General features: G+C 35.8%; 1 protein-coding gene across 3 annotated transcripts in view; it reads left to right on the top strand.

The window, feature by feature from the left end:
• The window catches only part of MAP4K5 (mitogen-activated protein kinase kinase kinase kinase 5), a 146584-nt gene that overhangs the window by 72318 nt on the left and 50052 nt on the right, over positions 1-24214 (top strand). For all 3 annotated transcript variants that reach the window (XM_089906128.1, XM_089906127.1, XM_089906129.1), the window contains 5 exons: positions 1064-1195; positions 3104-3166; positions 5409-5490; positions 6658-6774; positions 18917-18995. In XM_089906128.1, coding sequence (XP_089762254.1) covers positions 1064-1195; positions 3104-3166; positions 5409-5490; positions 6658-6774; positions 18917-18995 — 473 coding nt within the window. The remainder of the gene's footprint in view (positions 1-1063; positions 1196-3103; positions 3167-5408; positions 5491-6657; positions 6775-18916; positions 18996-24214) is intronic.

Below are 24214 nucleotides of genomic sequence, written 5' to 3'. Positions count from 1 at the left end.
CAAATAGGTAACTCGAATTCAGCTACTCAGTTGACCTTCAGTCTTATATATACTCAACAGTTGTTTGATAATAGCACTACTTCAGTATCCACAAGCGTTTTATACTCAATCTCTTCAGTCAGCCCCTTTCATTCTATGCCCACTGCCACTGCCTTTGAAAAGTCCTTTATTTTTCCCTTGTGTTTTTCAGATAGTCTTCTAACTCATCTACCTGATTCTGGTTTCACCTCTTCTCACACTATCCTTCATGTTGCCATAATTTTATATCATAATTAAATCTTTCATTTTTTACAGTAAAGTCTAAACTTTCTTATATAATCATTCATTATCTAGCCTCTGTCTCTGAGGTTTATTTTCCAAATACGTTCTAGACCCTCTCAAACTGTGATGAATGACCTTGTTTTATTTCTTTTTCATTTTCTGTCCATCACAGACTAATACATTTATAAAATAAATTAATAAACTACTAAAAAAATGATCATTTATCTGGATGAGAATACCTGCTCTCAGTTTCTGCGCTTATCACAGACTGATAACAAGCTGTTTATGGCCCTATACCTGTCTGTAGATCATATATTGAGTAGCACTGTCCTATCACCTTTCCAGGTGTTCTGTGCTCTCCTGTCCCCCTGCATTTGCACTTGTTTCCTCTGACTAAAATATCCAGGTTCCTCAAGCCCCCTTAGCTCCCTGCTAATTCATTCTATAAATCTCTCCTCCTTTGGGAGCTTTTCTCTGACCTTCACAGAGATTTAGGTGTTCTTTTTCTTTTCCCATGTTATAAAACAAGATTCACAAGACAGAAACTAAAGTAAGACAACACAGTTTTTCCTCAGAGCAACAGTATTCAGAGAAGATTCAAGATTTTTAAATAATAAGTTTTAAAAGAGTGTGTGTATCTGTGTATATATGTGGTCTTATATTCTTTTCTAGTAAAGTTTCTTCTTTCCTAGTAAATGCCTCTCAGCCTCTTTCCCTCCAAGAAGTCTAGTGAATATAACAAAGAACAGATTTCATATCATTTTTTAAAAATAAAAATGTTATATTAATTGATTCCTTCTAGGATGGCCCCAGAAGTTGCAGCAGTAGAAAAGAATGGTGGCTACAACCAACTCTGTGATATCTGGGCAGTAGGAATAACAGCAATTGAACTTGGAGAACTTCAGCCACCTATGTTTGATCTTCATCCCATGAGGTGTTCTCAATATTTACAATTATGCAGTTACTAGTAAGGGCTTCAGGGAGAATGAAATACTCATAACTTGGGTATTCCAAGCTCATTTTAAAGTATGTTGAAATAGTGAAAGTGTTCTGAGGGACTTAGGGATAATCTCATCTAAAACCTGATCTCTCTTGTATTGCTACTTCTAAGACAACATAGAGTGAATCATCTATACTGTCTGAAGCGTAAAAAAAATTTCCTTTAAAAATCATACTAGGATACAGCAGTTATCATTAAAAAAGTCTTTTTAAGTCTTTGTTTATTCGTCTGTTAATTAAAAATGGGCTTTTTTGTCCTAAGTGGATCTATAAACAGATGATAGAATGCAAATGAGATTTTTTTTCTATTCTCATTTGATTTTGTTTCTTTTTACTTTGTCTAGGGATAAGGAGCAGGTAGATGCTTAGTATAATCATTTATATTTTATAGTATATTATCTCAGAAAAAATATTTGAGAGACTGTGAAGGGGTTTTTAATATTTTGAAGGAAAAAATAAATTGGGCTAAAATTTAAACTTTTAATGTAAATAGTATAAAGTTAAAAAGAAAATCAACAAAATACAGTATTCTCCTAACATGTTAGACAGCAGATTACTATATATTACGTAGATAACTCATTCAAAGACTCTTAAGAGCAAAAGATAAATTGTTTATGAGCAAGTACCAGACACTAAAGAAACATGGAAAATTATTTAACCTTGCAAGTACCTAATGATATATAAGTTAAACGATATCTGCTTTTAGCTGAAATGCTGTTAAGTACAGGCCTTTAGGGAAATAATTTAGATGTTATTTGTTATGGGCAATAAAAATGTTGCACTGATTCCACTATTGGGAAAGTTATACTTAGGAAATAATTCAAGAAAAGAAAAAGCTAAGAATTATTCACTTAGAGATTACAGGGAAAAATCTAAATGTCCATTCGTTGGTGAATTGTTAAGCAAATTATTTAGCAGTTAAGGGCAGCTAATATATATATATATATATATATAAACCACAGCAACATGGAAAATTGATTATTAGTGAAAAAAGCAGAACAGAATATTACCTATTATAATTATAATAAATCAGTAATTGGTTGATATTTAGATAAAGACTGAAAAGAAAAACAGAACGTTTTAAATAATGTCTTAAGGTGGGAGGAATTGGACTTTTTTTCTTTTAAGGTTTTCCTTTATATATGAATCATTTAATTTTTAAAAAGAGAAAATATCTTTGGTATTTTAAAAAAAAGACTAAGGAGTTTACTTGGAAATATGGGGTTTTGTAGGAAATACTGAAATAAAACTTCCTTCTTAAATCCTCCACCCATCTAGCCCTATAGTCCATTAAAAAAATTGGTCAAAGGTAAGTTCATCGAGAAGGAAAGTCCTCTTGTAGGTTGATTTCTGTATCATTCATAACAAGAGAATGTGGAAAATTATTGTCCAAAAGGGGACAGACTAGGAAGTGGGTATAATTTGCATATTCACCCAAAATAATTGTAGAGGCTAATCTTTGGTTAAACATACAACCTAATGTTAGAGTAGCATATCATCTCTGTGTGTTACAGAATGATACACAATTATATAGACTTGTGCTTAAGATATAACACTAGTTATATATATAATGGTATGGTAATAAAAACCTTCTCAAACATTTGGTGCTTCACCGTGTGAATAAGAGCTTGTTGGAAACTTAAAGATCCTTTCTGTAACCAGGAGAAATTTTTCATAGGGTATCCAAAATATAAAATATTAATTTCCATATACCATACCAGTTATCATGAGTATCTACATATGTAGTAATCTTGCATAAATTCATTATAGAATATGATTCTGATTATTAAATGTAATAATTAAAGTGTTTTGTATTGCTCTTTAACTGAAATTTTTATTCCAGGGCCCTCTTCTTAATGTCAAAAAGTAATTTTCAGCCTCCGAAACTAAAGGACAAAACAAAATGGTGAGTTATAGAATATATATAGATTTATAGCATTTTATGGCTGAAAGGGACAAAGGTTCAATTCCCTTATTTTATTTTATTTAATTAATTAATTTATTTATTTTTGCGGTACGCGGGCCTCCCACTGTTGTGGCCCCTCCCGCTGCGGAGCACAGGCTCCAGACGCGCAGGCTCAGCGGCCATGGCTCACGGGCCCAGCCCCTCCGCAGCATGTGGAATCTTCCCAGACCGGGGCACGAACCCGTGCCCCCTGCATTGGCAGGCGGACTCTCAACCGCTGCACCACCAGGGAAGCCCTCCCTTATTTTAAAAGTGGTGAAACTGAAACCCAGAGGCATTAAACAGTTTCCCTGAAGTTACATATCTAATTTACTTGCAGAGCTATTGCAAGGATCTAGGTTTATTTTCTGGTCAGTGTTCTTTTATAATGTACTTCTCTCATAAAACTCTGAGCATTTTATTAGTTTTTGGCAGCTTGAATAGGAGGTGTGGTGAGGAAATGATTTGAAATGAATATATTAAGATTTTGGAGATTCATATTTTGCCCTGTATTCCTTTACTCCCATTAATTACATGTTGACTTCCATGAGAAGTAATAGGAGAAGGTTTCCCAGATACAGTGACATTTAAGATCAATCCCTACTGGCTTTTCTCTACTTCTTTCCCTAACATTCAAAAGGTTATTACTTATTTGCATCCTAATCTTTTGTTTCTCGTACAAAGTAAAGCAGTTTGCCTATTATAGTCCGTAAAAGACGTCTTCAATTAAATGGGAAAAACTGAAAATTGTTTTTCTGGTAATGTCTTTCCATACATTTAATAAAAGAAACCATGGAAATAGAAGTTTCCAAATTCTTAAATTCAGTAATTCTTCATCTAGATTACATGGATCTCTTGGGAGATCTTGGGAAATACATGAGCCCCCAGAATTCTTTATGTGTATTCATTTTTTCTGGGGAGACAGTCCATATCTTACTACCGATTCTAAGAGGCCTGTCCCCAGGACAAGTTCTAAACCACTTTTTTATGTTTATTAGCCTGTCTGTATGTACATAGTATTATTTAGGAGCCAGACCATTCTGGGGATAATGCCAGGAATGAAAGGCAAATCACACTGTAGAAGTAAAGGAGTTTATATCCTTCTGCTAGCTGTATTCCTTTGTATTGACGTGGGTTTCTTCCTATTCGTTATTAGCCTAAGTTCCTAAACAACTGGAACTGGAGGACTTTGTGGCAGGAATGACTGAATATTCATTCAGGAATGAATGACTGTTAGCTAAAACAGCTGCGTTCATAGTCAGATTCCAGAACAGTCATTACCATTGGAGTACCTTTGCCAGTCTCAGGTGCCTTCTCACTCTGTGATATGTGTGCCACAAGCTACCAAACATAATGTAGTGATTTGATTTCTCTGAAGAGAACTGCTGTGTCGTTGCTGTCATTGGTAATGATTAAGGTTATTCTCTTTGGTTCTTGCCCAGTCCCTCCTCCAGTGGAATCTCAGCAGTAGCTCTCTTTGCTTTTAGTTCATAATCAAAATATGATTTCCTTAATTAATTAATTAATTTTTTGGCCGCTCAGCTTGCGGGATCTTTGTTTCCCGACCAGGGATCAAACCCGGGCCCACGGCAGTGAAAGCGCCAAGTCCTAACCACTGGACCGCCAGGGAATTCCCAGATTCCTTTAATTTATATCTTCTTCCTTTCCCCATTTCATCAACACAGGTAGCAGGAAAACTCATCTGTTTACAAAGATCGCTCCCTCTTCTTTGACCATGTTCCTGAGAAATTCAGTGACTTTTTAAGGGTTTAAACACTCTCTTACATTACTCACCCTACCTCATGCCACCCAACAATTTGGATATAACAAAACATTTACATACTGTATAAATGAGGCAATGAGAAAAGGTCATTTTGACTCCTAAGTCGTACCTAGAACACAAGGTTATAAACCTTATAGATGACACACCTACCCATTTCTAGTTTTTAGTGTATGTTTTAGAGATTATATATTAGTGTTCTGTTAACTTATTGCATTTTACTTAAGAGATGAAGCTGGTATATTCTCTAAGGAATATACTGTGCTTTGGGTTTAGTTTTTTGGCTTATATAGAGCTAAGAGGCCAAAGAAAAAAAATCATGTGTTTCAGTCTTTCTAACTGCTTGTAAGTTAATTTTATTTAGTAACACCAAAGAACTAATATTAGTGAAATATTTTTGTACGTGTCTCTTTTTATTTGAAGGTCATCAACATTCCATAATTTTGTCAAAATAGCACTAACCAAAAACCCCAAAAAAAGACCAACCGCTGAAAGACTTCTGACTGTAAGTCATTGAATTTATAGGAGTATTTTCTGTAGTCATGCAGTAATTAGACGTATCACTGGAACAATAGTATTTAGATTTTTAATATAAAAATGTTAGTGATCTCTTACAGCAGGGGTCAGCAAACATTCTGTAATGAGCCAAATAGTATATATTTTAGGCTTTGTGGGCTATACAGTCTCTGCTGCATCTCCTCAGTTTGCCGTGGTAGCACAAAAGCATCCATAGACAGTATACATGAAAGGTATGGCTTTAACACCCAATAAAACTTTATTTACAGAAGGAGGCAGTGCACCAGATTTTGCCCATGGACGGTAGTTTGCCAACCCCTGCCTTGGAGAAAACTCTTAAAAATGTTGCTTTCATCTAAAATTAATTGCTTTAACCACATAGCACAGGGAGATCAGCTCGGTGCTTTGTGTCCACATAGAGGGGTGGGATAGGGAGGGTGGGAGGGAGATGCAAGAGGGAGGAGATATGGGAATATATGTATATGTATAGCAGAATCACTTTGTTGTACAGCAGAATCTAACACACCATTGTAAAACAATTATACTCTAATAAAGATGTTTAAAAAATAAATACATAAAATTAATTGCTTTTCTTGGCTTCTTATGTAAATTTATAGAATGCCCTTATGTGTGCATGTCTTTATAAAATACTTTTATATTAGAAAAAGTTGATGATTATAACAATCTAAGAAAACTTTATTTAAATATTATAAAATTTAATTATGTATCTTACTACATTAACATAATTTTATTGAATTAAATATATGCAAATATAGATGCTTTTTTCGTATTGTGATATGGACTGTACCTCAGTATTCATTTGCATATTATTATAATGACATGCATAAAAAATGTCATTGTTATAGCCAAGGTTGTAATTTGACAACCTAACATGGATTGGTTAACTTTAAATAGAGAAATTATTCATGTTATAAATTTACCTCACAATGGTTCTTTAGCTTTATAATATATAATTACGAATTCTCTGATTAATATTTTTACTAATACATTCTCTAATTTATTTGCATTAGTAGGCTTCCATATGCTTGTCTCTGATAGTTACTGAATGGAAAAGAACAAATAGCAATTTCTATGAGCCATAGATATAAAAACAAAGCATACTCATGAAGTTTTGTTTTGTTTTGTTTTTACTTAGCATACATTTGTAGGACAGCCAGGTCTCTCTAGGGCCCTAGCAGTTGAACTGTTGGACAAAGTGAATAATCCAGACAACCATGCACATTACACCGAAGGAGATGATGATGACTTTGAGGTAAGGAATGCTTGCAGTCTAATATTTGAAAATAAATGTTTAATGTGGCCTTAGACTTTGTTTTTTAATTCACTCTTTTAAGTTAGTTGAAATAGATTTAGTAACAAAGATTAATTAGCAGTGTAAACTACACTTGTCCTGCTCATAATTACCAATTGATACTTTTCTTAATCCTAGTTTTGGGAAGGAACTAGGATTGCTGTTCTTCTTAGCATTATAACATTTTGTTTTCTTAGTTGGTTTGCTTAAAGTTATTAAGAGGTATCTACAATTAGAATCACATCTGTGCCTTTTTCCTCCCAAAATCCACAAGTGTTTCCTCCCTAGACCTCAGCTTCTGTAGTGAGAGTTTGATCTTTTCCAAGACAATACAGGTTTTAGGAGCATTGCTTTGCACTAGGAGAACAAAAGTTTAGCCAGAGCACATGTACATATTATTTTTCACAAAAGAGACTCCTTAGAAATCCATGTGGTCATTTTCTTTTAGTTTCTCTGTTACACAGATCATTAACAGAATACAAATCATTTTTTAAATTAAGATGAGGTTCCCATAGAAAAAGCTATATTTTCTAATACTTATTCAAAACTATTATTTCTTATGTAATTACATATAGAGCTATTCATAACTATGCTTGTCTTCTCTGAAAATATGTAGAATTATTTTGAATATATTTAACAACATGACTTGTAAATCAGGAATGAGGGACTTCCTGCCCATTTTCGGGTACCTGTTTATGCCTCTCTCTATATAGCATAAATGTATTTTTTCACTGGTATCTCTTTCTCTCTTTTATGATTCCTTTTTATTTCTGTCTCTTCATTTCTCTTTACGCCTTTATATCCCTTTATACCTCTATCTTCAGTTCTGGTAAGACTATAGGACTAAACTTTATGTGTTATTTATTGAAGGAAATTTTCTACTTCAGGTACTTAAGTTTCAAATTATATCGTATAAGTATCATGATAACTATTAACATTCATTGGGTAGTCTTCATGTGCCAAGTGTTAGGCTAAATAATTTCCATGTTAACTCATCTAATACTCAAAATGGTCCTTGGCAATATGTACTATTACTATCCCCATTTTACAAATAAGAAATGAAGGAGAAAGAATAGAAGTAATTTCATTTGCCCGAGATCATATGCCTAGCAACTAGTGGAACCAGGATTTGGATCCAGGCAAACTGACTTTAGAACCTACTCTTAGTTAATATACTATCATTTCTCTATATATACTTAATAGAAATAGTCATTAAACAGTCTTTACAAACTAATCATTGTCTAGTATATAACATAGTCTTGTCATGTCGTAAGGTACCCAGTGAATATTTTATTGAATGTTAAGTGAACTTTAATTGAAAATATTAAATAAACCAGCCATACATAGATTTCTTTTTACTTAAACCATCATTTGCAGACTTATAATAATAAGATTTTAATCTCTTAAAAACTCAAAATTGTTCAAATTGTTTTAGTTTAAATGAAGCATTAGATATTACTTGATTCCTCAGTTAGTGTTTCACTGGTTATGTAAATGACCAAACTCCTCTTTCATTCCCCACACAATTTTGCCAGGCTTCCTAAATCCACTCTTACATTTGGCATTCTCTGTTTCTGTTTAATGATATCACCATAATTTTTAGTCCTTGAAATGCAAAACCTTGTTCCAGGCAGTTGGAGACACAGTAGTGGGTGAGATTGACATGATCCCAATCTTCAGAGAACTTACAGAATGGTCTCAAAGGAAACTTAGAAATACCAACAGATAATTTACAAGTGTGATAACTGTTACAAAAAGGGAAAGACAGGGTGCTGTGCAGGCATATTTTAGGGACAGGAAAGGACTCACTGTAGAAACAATATGTAAGATGAAAGCCTGAAGGATAAATAGTAATTAAAAGAAAAGACCAGTCAGAAGTGTTCTGAGCAAAAGGAAGAATAGCATGTTTGAAAGCCCTAGTGATAAGAGAGAGTGTGGTATACTTGAGGAATTAAAGAAAAGTAAGTCTGTTAGAGCAGAAAACAAGGAAGGAATTTGGTGGGAGATTAGGTCACAAAGCTAGACATTTCAAATGAAAAAAATGGGGGCTTTAAGGGCAGTAGAAACCATTAAAGGGTAAGGGAGTGATGTAATCAGATGTGCATTTTTTTTTCTTTAAAGATCTCTGACTTCAGAGGGGTGTTTTCATTCCTAAAGTCCTCTTAAGAGACTGTTGAAGTTATCCAGGATATAGATACTGATGTTTTGTAATAGGATGGTAGGGAAAAGATGGAAAAAGTGAACTAATTAAAGAATTATATGAGAGAGTTGGTGATTGGATGTAGAAATGAGGGAGGGGCATGATAAAAGGGTTACTCCCAGATTTTGACTTGAACAGCTGGGTGGATATAAAAGTGCCACTTGTTGAGACAGAAATACTAAAGATCAGATTTGGGAAGAAAGGTGAGTTCAGTTTTGTATATGGTGATTTTAATGTTGCACCAGATTTCCAAATGGAGAAGTCTTATTAGGAGTTAGATATGTGGTTATAGCTTGGGGAGAAAAGTTTGGACTAGAGATATAAATTTGAGAGTTATTAGATATAATGGTTGTAGTTGATACCTTAAAGAGTAAATGTGATCATCCAAGGGAAGCGTGTAGAATGAGAAGAAGGCCTAGGACAGCTTTTGGGGGAAATTCCTCCCCCAAATTAAAAAATCTGGTACCCTAAGAGGAATGGCAAAGGATTAATAAAGAACATTAAAAGACAGTAGGAAAGTTTCAACAAGAATACTGCCTAGAAATTACATTAAAGAAATCTTTGGATTTAGGTGTTGGTGTTTGATTACTTTAAAGGGATAATTTAGGGACTTCCCTGGTGGTCCAGTGATTAAGAATCCACCTTCCAATGTGGGGGACGTGGGTTCCATCCCTGGTCGGGGAACTAAGATCCCACATGCTACAAGGCAACTAAGCCAGCATGCCACAACTGCTGAACCTATGCACTTTAGAGTCTGTATGCCACAATTAGAGAACCCGTGTGCTCTGGAGCCTGGGTGCCACAACTAGATAGAAGCCTGAGTGCTGCAACGAAAGAATGCACGTGCTGCAATGAAGATCCGGCGTGCCGCAACTAAGACCCAATGCAGCCAAATAAATAAATAATTATTTTTAAAAAAGGATAATATAAAAATGCTAGAGGTAAAGCTAGGCTGTAGTGGTTTGAAAAATAAATTTATTTATGAAATTCAGTTGTGAAAGAGGGGGATAAGATAGAGCAGTAGTTGGAGGAAAATGAGTTGACAGTGGATTTGTCTGTCTTCTCTCTCTCTATTTTTTGGCTATTGATTGATTGATCTTTTTTTTATATGGGGCAAAAAAGTTTAAACAGGACGCTTATGAAAAGGATCCAATAGTTAGAGATAGAAGAGTCAAGAAGCAAGGTGAATAGGCAAACTTCTTGAAAAGAAAGGAGAAGGTGAGATCTAGATTATAATGAGGGACTTGATCTTAAAGAAACACTTCTTGAAAGGCTTTCTTGGGAAATGTGGCATAGATGGTGCCTTGAAGACCTTGAGCTCACCTCCTCCAGTGGCCACACCAAATTTCAACTATCTATGAGAATGACCTGAAGACTAACATAAAAGACTTTCCACAACTGAAGACATAAATAAGGAACCACAATGAGATGGGTAGGAGAGGTGGAGATATGGTATAGTCAAGACCCACTTCCCTGGGTAGGTGACCCACAAACAGGAGGATAATTACAATTGCAGATGTTCTCCCCAAGGGGCGAAGCATCTGAGCCCTGTGTTGGGCTCCCCAGCTGAAGGGTCCTGCACTGGGAAGATGGAGCCCCAAAACATCTGGCTTTGAAGGCCATCCTGGGCTTGCATACAAGAGAGCCAGAGGGCTGTAGGAAACAGAGACTCTGCTCTTATGAGGCGTGTGCAAAATCTCACATAGTCCAAATCCTAGCACAGAGCCAGTAATTTGAAAGGAACCCACCTGCTGATCTTGCAGAACCTCTTGGAGTGGCAGGAGACAACTGGTAGTCCCCCTAAAGATATAGATGGCGACAGCTGTATTTGGGAGTCTTCTATCATTAGGACATCAGTGCTGACAACCACCATTTTGGAGTCCTCCCACTACCCTATTAGTGCTGGGGGCTTATCTGCCCACCAGTGTGCTGGCACCAACCCTGAGCTTCCCTGATCCCCATAGCTAGCTGCCTTTGAACCTGGCCCTGCCCACCAGGAGACCAGCACCAGCCCTGGGACCCTGCACCAGTAAGGTCCTAGCAACCAACTGGGCCAGAGGCCATGCCTACCCACCAGCACACCCAAAGTGGTCAGCCTTGCCACAACAGAAGGACCCACACAGCCCACATAGGGGGCATCCCTAGAGTATATAGCTCTGCTGCCCAGAGAGGTGTGCTGTTGGGTCCCATAGGATGTCTCTTACATAAGGCCGCTCCTCCCAAATTCAGGAAACATAGCTGATCTACCTAATACTTACAAATAAACACAGAGAACTAGGCAAACAGAGGCAGAGGACTATGTTACACAGTCTACTGATAAAGAGTTTAAGGTAATAATCGTAAAGATTCTCAATGAACGCAGGAGAGGGATGGAAGAACACAGTAAGAATTTTAATAAAGAGTTAGAAATTATAACGGAGAACCAAACAGAGCTGAAGAATACAATAAATGAAATTAAAAACACACTAGAAAGAAATAATAATAGATTTGATTATATAGAGGAACAGATCAGTGAACTGGAAGACGGAGTAGTGGAAATCACCTAAGCTGAAGAGGAAAAAGAGAAAAGAATTTTTTAAAAGAGTGGTTTAAGAGACCCCTGAGACAATATCAAGTGTACTAACATTCACATTCTAGGGATCCCAGAAGAAGAAAAGAGGGAAAGGAGCAGAGAACTTATTTGAAGAAATAATAGCTGAAAACTTTCCTAACCTGGAAAAAGAAAGAGAAACCAAGGTTCATACCAAGACGTATTATAATAAAAATGTCAAAAATTGAAGATGGCTTCCCTGGTGGTGCAGTGGTTGAGAGTCCGCCTGCCGATGCAGGGGACACGGGTTCGTGCCCTGGTCTGGGAAGATCCCACATGCCGCGGAGTGGCTAGGCCCGTGAGCCATGGCCGCTGAGCCTGCGCATCCGTAACCTGTGCTCCGCAATGGGAGAGGCCACAACAGTGAGAGGCCCGCGTACAACAAAAAAAAAAAAAAAAAAAAATTGAAGATGGGGAATCTTAAAAACAGCAAGAGAAAAGCAACTAGATATGTACAAGGGAACTTCCATAAGATTCTCAGCTGACTTTTCAGCAGAAACTCTGCAGGTCAGAAGGGAGTGACACATTAAATCCAAAGTGATAAAGGAAGAAACCTACAACAAAGAACACTCTGCTTGGCAAGGCTATCATTCAGTCTTGAAGGAGAGATAAAGAGTTTTACAGACAAGCAAAAACTAAGTTCAACACCACTAAACCAGCTTTCAAAAAATGTTAAAGGGACTTCTCTAAGTGAAAAAGAAAAGACCACTACTAGAAATATCAAAATTACAAATGGAAGAATCTCACTGGCAAAAGCAAACATATAGTAAAGGTAGTAGACCAGTCATTCATAAAGCTAGTATGAAAGTTAAAAAATAAAAGTAGTAAAATCATCTGTATCCACAGTAAATAGTTAAGGTATTCACAAAACAAAAAAGATGTAAAACATGATGTCAAAAAAGCATTAAACATGAGGCAGAGGTAGGGGGTAAAAATTCAGGGTTGTTAGAATGTGTTTGAACTTGAGAGATCATCAGGTTAAAATAATTTTGTGTGTGTGTGTGTTGTCGTTGTTGTTGTTGTTATCTGTGAACCTCATGGTAACCCCAAACCAAAAACCCATAATAAATACACCCTAAAGAAAGAGAAAGGAATCCAAACATAACACTAGTAATTAAATCACAAGGTAAGAGAGCAAAAGAAGAAAGGAACAAAAAAGAACTACAAAAACAACCAGAAAACAATGAACAAGATGGCAACACATACATACCTATCAATAATTACTTTAAGTGTAAATGGACTAAATGCTCCATTCAAAAGACATTGAGGGCTTCCCTGGTGCTGCAGTGGTTAAGAATCCGCCTGCCAATGCAGGGGACATGGGTTCGAGCCCTGGTTAAGGAAGATCCCACATGCCATGGAGCAACTAAGCCTGTGCACCACAGCTACTGAGCCTGCGCTCTAGAGCCTGCAAGCCACAGCTACTGAGCACACGTACCACAACTACTCAAGCCCACACACCTAGAGCCCGTGCTGTGCAACAAGAGAAGCCACTACAATGAGAAGCCTGCACACTGCAACAAAGAGTAGCCCCCACTTGCCTCAACTAGAGAAAGCCCGCATGCAGCCAAAAATAAAAATAAATAAAAGTTTTTTAAAGAAAAAAAAAAAGACAGAGAATGGATGAATGGACCCAAAAATGAGACCCCTATATATACTGCCTACAAGAGATTCACTTCAGATCTAATGACACACACAGACTGAGTAACGGGATGGGAAAAGGTATTCCATACAAATGGAAATCTGTAAAAAGCTGTAGCAATGCTTATATTAGACAAAATAAACTTTAAAAGAAAGACTGTAGCAAGAGCCAAAGAAGGACATTACACAGTGATCAAGAGGTCAGTCCAAGAAGATGCAACAATTGTAAATATATATGCACCCAATAGGAGCACCTCAATATATAAAGCAAATGTTAATAAATATAAAGGGAGAAATTGACAGTAACACAATAATAGTAGGGGAATTTAATACACCACTTACATCAATGGACAGAAGATCCAGAAAGAAGGAAACACTGGCTTTAAATGACACATTAGATCAGATGAACTTAATAGATAAAATAGAACATTCTATCCAAAAGCAGCAAAGTATATATGCTTTCAACTGCTACCTTCTCGGGGATAGATCACATGGTAAGCCACAAAACAAGGCTCAATAAATTTAAGATTGAAATCATACCAAGCATTTTTTCTGACCACAATAGTATGAAACCAGAAATCAATTACAAGAAACAAACTACAAAAGACACAAACATGTCGAGGCTAAATAATATGCTCTTAACTAACCAATGGGTCACTGAAGAAACCAAAGAGGAAATCAAAAAATAACTGGAGACAAATGAAAATAGAAACACAACCATCCATCCAAAATCCATGGCATTCAGCAAAAGCAGTCTAAAGGGGAAGTTTTTAGAGATAGATGTCTACCTCAGGAAACAAGAAAAATCTCAAACATCTGACCATACACCTAAAGGAACTAGAAAAAGAAGAACAAAACCGAAAGTTAGTAGAGGGAAAGAAATAATAAAGATCAGAGCAGATATAACTGAAATAGAAACTTAAAAAAAATGGAAAAGAACAATGAAACTAAGAGTTGGTTCTTTGAAAAGATAAATTGATAAACCTTTAGCCAGACTCATCAAGAAGAAAAGAGAGAGGATCCAAGTAAAATCATAAATGAAAAGAAGTTACTACTGACACAACAGTTAATTGAGAGAATCATAAGAAAATAATACAAACAATTATACACCAATAAAATGGAGAACTTAGAAGAAATGGATAAATTTCTAGAGACATACAAACTCCCAAGACTGAATCAGGAAGAAATAGAAAATAAGAAGAGATGGATTACCTTTAAGGAAATAGGATCAGTAATACAATAAACTTCCAAAAGTCCAGTACCAGTTTCACAGGTGAATTCTACCCAACTTTTAGAGAAGAGTTAATAGCTATCCTTCTCAAACTATTCCAAAAAATTGCAGAGAAAGGAATGCTTGTGAATTCTTTCTACAAGGCCAGCATCACCCTGACACTAGAATAAGACAAGAACACCACAAAAAAAAAAGAAGAAGAGAAAATTACAGGCCAATATCACTGATGAACATAGATGTAAAAATCCTCAACAAAATATGAGCAAATCAAATTCAACAATATGTTAAGAGAATAATACAATACAATGTACAACAATACAGTACAATACTATGATCAAGTGGGATTTATCCCAGGGATACAAGAATGGTTCAGTATCCACAAATAAATCCATGTGAGACACCACATTAACAAATTGAAGAACAAAAATCATGATCATCTCAGTAGATGGCAGAAAAAAGTTTTGACAAAGTTCAACATCCATTTATGTTAAAAACTCATCAAAGTGTGTATAAAGGGAGCATACCCAACATAATAAAGATGCTATATGACAAAACTACAGCCAACATCATGCTCAACAGTGGAAAGCTAAAAGTATCTCCTCTAAGATCAAAAACAAGGCAAGGTTGCTCACTCTTGCCACTTTTATTCAGTATAGTATTGGAAGTCCTAGCCATAGCAGTCAGACAAGAAACATAAGTAAAAGAAGTCCAAATTGGAAAAGAAGAAGCAAAACTGTCACTGTTTGCATATAACGTGATAGTATATATAGAAAATCCTAAAGATGCAGTAAAAAAAGAAAAACAACAACTGTTAGAACTAATAAATGAATTCAGTAAAGTTGCAGGATACAAAATTAATATACAGAAATCTGTTGCATTTCTATACACTAAAAATGAGCTATCAGGGAAATTAAGAAAACAGTCCCATTTACAATTGCATCAGAAAGAATAGGGACTTTCCTGGCAGTCCAGTGGTTAAGACTCTGCGCTCCCAATGGAGGGGGCATGGGTTTGACCCCTGGTCAGGGAACTGAGATCCCACATGCCACATGGCACAGCCAAAAAAAAAAGGAAAAATATACTGTGCTCATGGATTGGAAGAATTAATATTGTTAAAATGACCATATTGCCCAAGGCAGTCTGCAGATTCAGTGCAATCCCTATCAGAATACCAATGGCATTCTTCACAGAACTGGAACAAACAATTCTACAATTTGTATGGAAACACAAAAGACCCCAAATAGCGAAAGCAACTTGAAGAAGAAAAATGGAGCTGGAGGAAGCAGACTCCCTGATTTGAAACTGTACCACAAAGCTACAGTAATCAAAATAGTGTGGTACTGGCACTACGACAGACACATAGATCAATGAAACAAAATAGAGAGCCCAGAAATAAACCCACATTTATATGGGCAATTAATCTATGACAAAGGAGGCAAGAATATACAGTGGTATACTCCCAATAAATAGTATTGGGAAAACTGGACAGCTACATGCAAAAGTATCAAGCCGGACTACTTTCTCATATCATATACAAAAAATAACTCAAAATGGATTAAACACTTAAACATAAGACCTGAAACATAAAACTCCTAGAAAAAGAACATATGTAGTATGGCCTTTGACATCAGTCTTAGCAATATTTTTTTGTATATGTCTCCTCAGGCAAGGGAAACAAAAGCAAAAATAAACAAATGGGACACATCAAACTAAAAAGTTTTTTGCACAGCAAAGAAAACTCAACAAAATGAAAATGTCACCTACTGAATGGGAGAAGATATTTGCAAATGATATATCCTGATAAGGGGTTAATATGCAAAATATACCAAGAACTCATACAACTGAATATCAAAAGAAAAACAACCCGAATAAAAAGTGGGTAGAGGACATGAATAGACATTTTTTCCAAAGAAGACACACAGATGGCCAGTAGACACATGAAAAATGCTCAACATCACTAATCATAAGGGAAATGCAAATCAAAACCGCAGTGAGGTATCACCTCACACTTGTCAGAATGGCTAGCATTAGGAAGACTGCAAATAACAAGTGTTGACACTGGTGTGGAAAAAAAGGGAATCCTTGTGTTATTGCTGGTGGGATTGTAAATTGGTGCACCCACTATGGAAAACAGTATGGAGGTTCCTCAAAAAATTAAAAACAGAAGTGCCATATTATCTAGCAATTTCATTTCTAGGTATTTACCTGGAGAAAACAAAAACACTAATTTGAAAAGATACATGTACCAACATTACAGTAGCCAACATATGGAAGCAACCTAATGGATAAAGAGGATATGGTGTATATATATACAGTGGAATATCACTTAGCCATTAAAAATGAAATCTCATTTTTGACAACAGGGTTGGATCTAGAAGCTATTATGCTAATTAAATAAGTCAGACAAAGATAGCACATGATCTCATTTATATGTGGAATCTAAAGAATCTAAAAAGCAAAACGAAATAAAATGAAAACAGACTCAGATACAGAGAAGAAACAGGTGTTTGCCAGAAGGGAGGCTTGTGGGTGTGGGCAAAATAGGTGAAGGGTATTAAGAGGTACAGACCTCCAGTAATATAATAATTAAGTCACAGGGTTATTATACACAGCATAAGGAATATGGTCAGTAATATTAATTTTGTATGGGGACAGATGGTGATCACCTCTTAATGTATACAAATGTCAAATCTATAGCACATCAGAAGCTAACATAATATTGTGCGTTAAATATATTTCAGAGTAACAAAAAAAGAAAAATACTTCTTTGCATTAAAGAGGAAGATAGTTTGAGAGTATAGCTAGAAGTTATCTTCTATTTGATTTCTGTTTTCTTTGTGAGCTAGGTGGCAATGTCGTCTCCTGAAAGTGTGGAGGAGGTGGGTTTGAAAAGTGTGGTGAAGCTATGAAATAGTAATTGAGGAGAATGGATGGGTTAAATGACTAGAGAAGTGTTTGTGGGCAAACTTGAAGGCTCAGATGAGATTAATTTTCAATGTGTAATTTTCCTCCAGCAGTGATTGGTACTTCAGATATTAACCAAAGGTAGTTAGTTTAAGTCTTCCAGGGTTGTCATTTTGGTATGCCATTGTACAGAAGGATGGCAGGGGTTGGGGAGGGGAGGCAAATCAAATTTAGGATATATGCAAGAGATTGCTTGAAATTATGGGCCACCAGCTCTAAACTGGATAGGAAAAAAAGTGAAGATCGGAGAAATGCATATGGAGAGTGAGAAAGTAATGGATGGATGGACTTGAGATTTCAGTGTGAGCATTTAAAAATTATTGGAGTAAATGAGAGGGTAAGTTCAAAGGATGAGAAGTTTGGAGTATTATGTGAATTCATATGTCAGAGCAGATGACAGAGTCCAGGATATGATTTTAGTAGTGTAGAGTGCATTGAAGTATGGTAGAAGGTCTTCAGAGATAAGGTCAGAAAACTTAAATCCAGAGCAATGGTCTTTTGAAGTCCTTTGGTATGATGGTGGGTCTTAAAGTAGAGAAAAAGTCATCTGAGCCCCTGTCCGAGTCATCAGTGAATGAGAATGAGTCATCAGAAATTTGGTAGACAGGGGTTGAGCTGAAGGCATTGTTTCAAAACATCAGGAGCTTATACAAAAGGGTGGAAGTGGTAAGCTTTCTCCCTTGGTTTACTACAGTAGTCTTAGTCTCCCTCCATATAGTATTTCTTTCCTCCATACCCTCTTACATACTTAATCAGGTTACTCTTAAAGCTGACTCTTGTGACAGCACTCCCTTTCTGTAGAATCTCCAATAAATTCTTTCGCCAAGACATTCAGAGCCTTTCATGATGTGGCTCATCCTCAAGTCTGTCTTTCCAGCTTTGTCATCTCTTCACTTAATGTTCACTGTAGTCAAATAATTACCAACTCCAATTCCCCTAAACACTCCATTATTTCCTTTTTTTCTTGTATCACTTTGTTCATATTCTTTGTGCTGTCTAAAATGCTTTTCCCACCTTGCTGCACATTCAATGCCTACTTGTCCTTCTAGGCCTCACATAAGATTACAGCTCTGTCATGAAGAATTTCTTTACCCTTTCAGGTGAAAGTCATTTCTTCTTCCCCTGGGCATTAATAGTAATCTTAATGAATGCCACTTATCATTTTCTAATCTTATAAGTGTTTGTGTGTCTTATCTTAGAGTATAAGCTCTTTTGAAGGTAACATTTCCATCTGATTTTCTTTGCATCTCTTCAGTATTTTATACAGTATAAACATGGACTAAATGAATACACTTTTAAAGTATCTTAGTGTTCATTTTTTTTTTAGTGTTCATTTTTTAAAATATTTATCCTACAATTTATTAGTAAGTAGTCATGCTTGTCAATAAATAATAATTTAGTTAAAAAGAGAAAGTTTGACCTTCTAACTTTGTCACTGAATTTTTTTTAAGTATATGTATTATGTTTATATTCACAGCCCCATGCAATCATTCGTCATACCATTAGATCTACGAACAGGAATGCCAGAGCTGAACGGACAGCTTCAGAAATAAATTGTATGTGTTTGGTATACATTTTCAATTGGTGGTTTTGGAGGGTTGAGCTGGGTGTTCTTGTGGAATTTTTTGGAATAATAAAGTCTCACTAACTGTGGCTACATATTTTAACATAACAGGATACCTCTAAAATAAAGGCTGCTTTTCTGGCTTGTAATGGAATTCTCTTGGTTTTATAATTAAATAGTTTTTATTTTCTAATTATAAAGTCAATATATGTCTATTGCAGAAAATTTGCAAAAGGAAAAAAGTAGAAAATTAACATTGCCCATAATCATATCACCCAACACCAGCCCACAGATAATATTTTGCTGAATTTCCTTCATGTTTTTTCACGTATAGTTTTACATGACTGAATTTATGCTATACATAAAATTTTGCTTAACATAGTCAGAAGTATTTTCTATGTATTAGCCTAGGCTTTGTAACCATTATGTTTAATGGTTTTATCCTCTTTTATTGAGTTGATGTATTGTAGCTCCTATTGTTGGACCTTTGGGTTGGTTTCAGTTTTTTAAGTCAAGTTAACAATAAGGTGAATATTTTCTAAAGTGCATATTTAAAGGGGGAAATTGATTTTTATTCAATAAATCATTGACAAAAATTTTATATTAACAATATTTGTCATTTTTGCCACATTAATTTGGAAGAACAGATTTGCAAAGAATTTTTAGGTATAAGTATATTGACTTAAATGCATAATTGTTTCAAAAGAGGTTTAAAGTAGTTTACATTAAAGTAAGCCATAAATTATAAACCACAATGGAGGAAGATAATTTATTATATATTTAGGCTAATTAGAATTATTGCAGATGAGCATTTTGTTTTTTTGAAACCAAACATTTCTAGCTTTCTGGATACACCTTTGGAAATCTAGGTCATTGGAGAGTTAGAATGTCCTTCCCATATCAGTTGTGTCAGTCAGATCTTTTCAGAGTTACACCAATAATTCGAGATTTTCTGTGTTTGTTAGTCCCAGATTGCCGATATGTTCTTATGCTATCTTCTTATATAATCCCCAGTGAACTCTCTGGGCTTCCAGTACCAGACAGAAAAGTAGCAAAGTTATATTCCATTAAAAGCTATTGTGTTTATTTTATGCAGCTGTATAGTATTCAATTAATGTAGTCTAAGTGTATCTTTTCTTGTATAGCTTTTGTTTTTTGTGTCATATATAGTAAGGTCTTCCTGATTTTAAGGTTATAAAAGGATTTTCCTATTTCTTCTTGTATTTTTACAGTTTCATGTTTTTAATATTTAAATGTTTGATATAAGGTATTAACTTATTTGGTAGAAGGTATGAAATATGAATTCAACTTCAGTTTCATTCTAAATATCTACCCGTTTGCCTCAATGCTATTTATTAAAAACTTGATATTTTCGGTAATAGATTTGATATGTCATCTTTATTATGTACTAAATTGCCACATATATTTTAGGGCTTTTTCTGGAAATTCTTTTCTGTTACATTAATACACCTAGTCCTGTGCTGGTCTCATACTTCTGATTATTATGTCTTTATAATACCTGTTAAAGTGTGATAGAAATAATCCTCCTCCTACTGTCCCTCACCCCCTGCACACAAACACACACACAAACACCATGTTGCTATCCTTTTCTGTTATAATATTTGGCTATTGTATTTTCCCTACATGAATGTAAGAATCAGCTTACCAAGTTAAAAAAAAATCAGTGTTTTTACTGAGATCTCATAAATTTGTACACTAACTTATAAGTGTCTGGAGTACTAATATCTTCATGGAGTGAGTCCTATGTGCTTCATGTACCAGACAGAAGACAGTAGAATTGAAGTTCATTTTATTGGTCGATTTATCTTTAAATTCTCCCAAGTCTTCTTTTGTGTCCATCAGGATTGTTTTATAGTTTTGTTTTTGTTTGTTTGATAGATTTCATACATACCTAGTTAGTTCTGTTCTTAGTTTTTTGTTTCAGTTTTTTAAATTGATCTGATAACTTGCATATAGTAAAATGCTTAAGTCTACTGCACAATGAAATTTTAAATTTGTATACACTCATGAAACTACCACCCAGATCAAAATATAGAACATTATCAGAATCTCTGAAGGCTTCCTCATGCTCCTTTACAATCAGTACCCTTCCATCTTCCTGTGTCCCCCTGCCCTCCCACTGCCCAGGCTAATCACTATTCTGATCTCTGTCACTGTAGATTGGTTTTTACCTGATTTTGATCTTAAGATAAATAGGATAAACCAACATGCATCATTTTGCCTGATTTCTTTTGCTCAACGTTACGTCTGTGAGAGTCCTTCGTGTCATGTGTAGCAATAATAGTTTATTGTTTTCATTGTAATGTAGTATTGTATATTATACCACAATTTATCCATTCTTTACTTGACAGGCATTTGATTTGTTTCCAGTTTGGGGCTATTAGGATGATTATAATCATCCTTACTATGTGTTTTTAGTTGACATAACTAATTATTATGATCCTGGCCTGATCTAAGACCACCAGGGACAAATGTATAGTCCAACAAAGTCAGGTTTATTGACTCCTTGCAATGAGGGAGAACACGTACCAGAGGAACTATGGAACATCTCATTAAACAGGAAAAGAAGAGTTAGAGGGTTTTTGGAAAAAGTGGAGTTCAAGTGAAATTTAGGTGAAAACTTAAAGCAAAGTAGGGATGTGTATGTAAGAGTCTGTACTGTAAAAATAGACTCAGGAGCCTGTTTCCTTGGAAACTTGGAATGTTGTATTCAGTAACCCCTTTATTTGAAGCTCCGTATGTAGGTTGGAAATTGAGGCTGCTTCTCTCTCACTGACTTAAATCTTCCAGGCAAGAATGGAATGGTTCATTTTAATGTATATGATTTCATACAGCAAAGTTTCTGACAGTCTGTGATTTTAGAGAATGATATTTCTCAGTAAGATAGCATTGGTAACTCAGGGAGGGGGGTCATCATGTGATACTTTACATATGCAGCATATCCTTGGGAGAAACATTGCTTCTTCTTGACTTTGCATTTGGATTTGTGTCTGTCCTCCCAGTCTGATGAATGGCAAGGCAGATTACTTTCTCATTCTGATCCAGATATGGGTGTGTTACCTAAATTCCCTATTTTTTTTTTAAAAAAAAGTTTTCATCTGAAAAGTCACCTTTTGGTTGAGTCCAGTTGATGCCGAAAGCTCGGCCTCTGTGCACTGGTGCCAAATCGAATCTCGGAGACAGAGTTTGGGGTGAAGTAGAGAAGAATAGCTTTATTGCTTTGCCAGGCAAAGGGCGACAGAGAGGGCTCCTGCCCCTAAAAACTATGTGTTCCAACCTGGGAGGATTTGTTGAGAAGTTTTATAACAACCGTTCAAGGGTGGCGTTGCTGATAAGATTAGAGTGTGTGAAGGGCCTCCACTCTTCTAATCTGGCCTCAGGTAATCTTGATGAGCTTCTCTGGTTCTTTTAATGTAGCCTCAGGTGGTCTTTCTCTGGTATGAAGAATGCTGACCTCTTAAAAGAGCTTAAAGGCATTGTTATGTGTATCCCTTGAGGTGGAACCAGGACCCTGGCCCAAGGCTGCACTATTGTTCCCTGGCTGCGCCTCCCCTGTCTTTGCATCCCTTCCCGGATTAGCAACAGTTCGAATCTGCCCTTTGGAATTCAAGGAAGGCCATGGAGGCTGGAGTCAAGAGACAGGGGACAGAAAGGCTTCCGTGCCCAGGAGCCCCATAGGGTCCTGCTGGGTTTCACAGTTACCTAGGAAGCCAACTAATTACAAAGAATTGGCACCAAAGGGATATGAGAGGTATCAACAAAGAAAATGACTACCTGTCAGTTTAAGTGTATGATTTTAGCTGACTCACAAGTAAATTTTAGCCAGGTATTTGGACTCATACCAAGGACTAACTGAGGTTACACAGAGCAGTATTAAGAATAAAGACTCTACAGGTATCATGATTAAGAGGTAACAAGTCTGTCAGCAATCCAAAAGTTTCAACTGGCAAAGGAAGAAAAAATGTAGCTCAAGAGCTATAGTATGCACATTAAAGTATGATAATCAGTGTCTTTGGTCATCTTTTTCCATGGGTCTTGGGCAAATGATTCATTTCATGTCATCAGCTAGATTCAGTAGACTTGTGTAGAAACTGATTTTTGCAGTCATCTATTTCTGAAGATTTTTTTTCATCTCCAGTTTGAGATGTCCTACTAAGACAATCTTGCACTGACTTAAATTGGCCCATGTCTCTATAATTAAGAGACAGGAATACAAGGATCATCACCCTGTTTTACTGTGGTGTTAGTTGTTAACAGTACCTGGCAAGATTCTATCTATTGAGGTTAGAGAGAAGTTTTCCAGAAGGCAGTTTCTGAGTTTAAATGAAAAGGTTATTCAGAGGAAACACTTCTTGGACATGTTTGAGTATAAAACTGTGTGTACTGTACAAGTCTCAGCTGTATTAGTCTGTAATAATGTAGAAACTGGAGTTGGGGGCAGTATTCCCAGATGTATAAGACACTCAGTTTTGGGTTCATTGGGAGAGAGTTAATGGGCTCCTAGGGAATTGACCTCATTTTCTTTCAAGCCAAACAAATAAAGAAGCAAAACCTACTTTAGGCTAAGGAGATCTAAGAATTTCTGAAAGTTTACCCGACTTAAGTTTGAAAATTCCATTTGTCCTTTTTATTTCATGTGAAGACCCGTGATGATAAAGGTGATAGAGATTTTGAGATGTATTGTCTCACAAATCTCCTTAGTAACAGTTCTAGAGGAATGAGTGTTTACTAGGTAAGTAATTAGAGCTCTCCCAGGTAGGAAACACAAACTCAAGCAGCATTTTTTGGCCATTGTTAAAGGTGAGCCTTTTTAAACAACCTTTGATCCATCCTAGAAATAGATATACAATAACCAAAACAAAAGTATTTGTTGTCAGGAAAACTATTTATGAAAAATTATCTGAAGTATAGCACACCCATATGTTCTTCTACATTGGTATTTTTTAAGCTGCAGGTTGCAACACAATCCATGACATCAATTCAGATTCTTTTTTAAAGGCACAAAACAGCAAGTATTTAAGTGCATCAGTTGGATTCTTAATAGGTACTATACCTTGAAACTTTTGTGGATTTTTTTTGTTTGTTGCTTTGTTAGCAATTTGGCTGTGATGTGCCTAGGTGCATTTTTCTTGTTGTTTGTTCTATTTAGTGTTTATTGAGTTTCTTAGATCTATGAATTGATATTTTTCA

Source organism: Delphinapterus leucas, chromosome 2 (assembly GCF_059928025.1).
Source record: "Delphinapterus leucas isolate spDelLeu-1000000601 "Yukka" chromosome 2, BTC_Dleu_Yukka2, whole genome shotgun sequence".
Classification (NCBI taxonomy): Eukaryota; Metazoa; Chordata; class Mammalia; order Artiodactyla; family Monodontidae; genus Delphinapterus; species Delphinapterus leucas.
The sequence above is the reverse complement of the archived record's forward strand: the minus strand, read 5'-3'. Positions and strand labels throughout refer to the sequence as shown.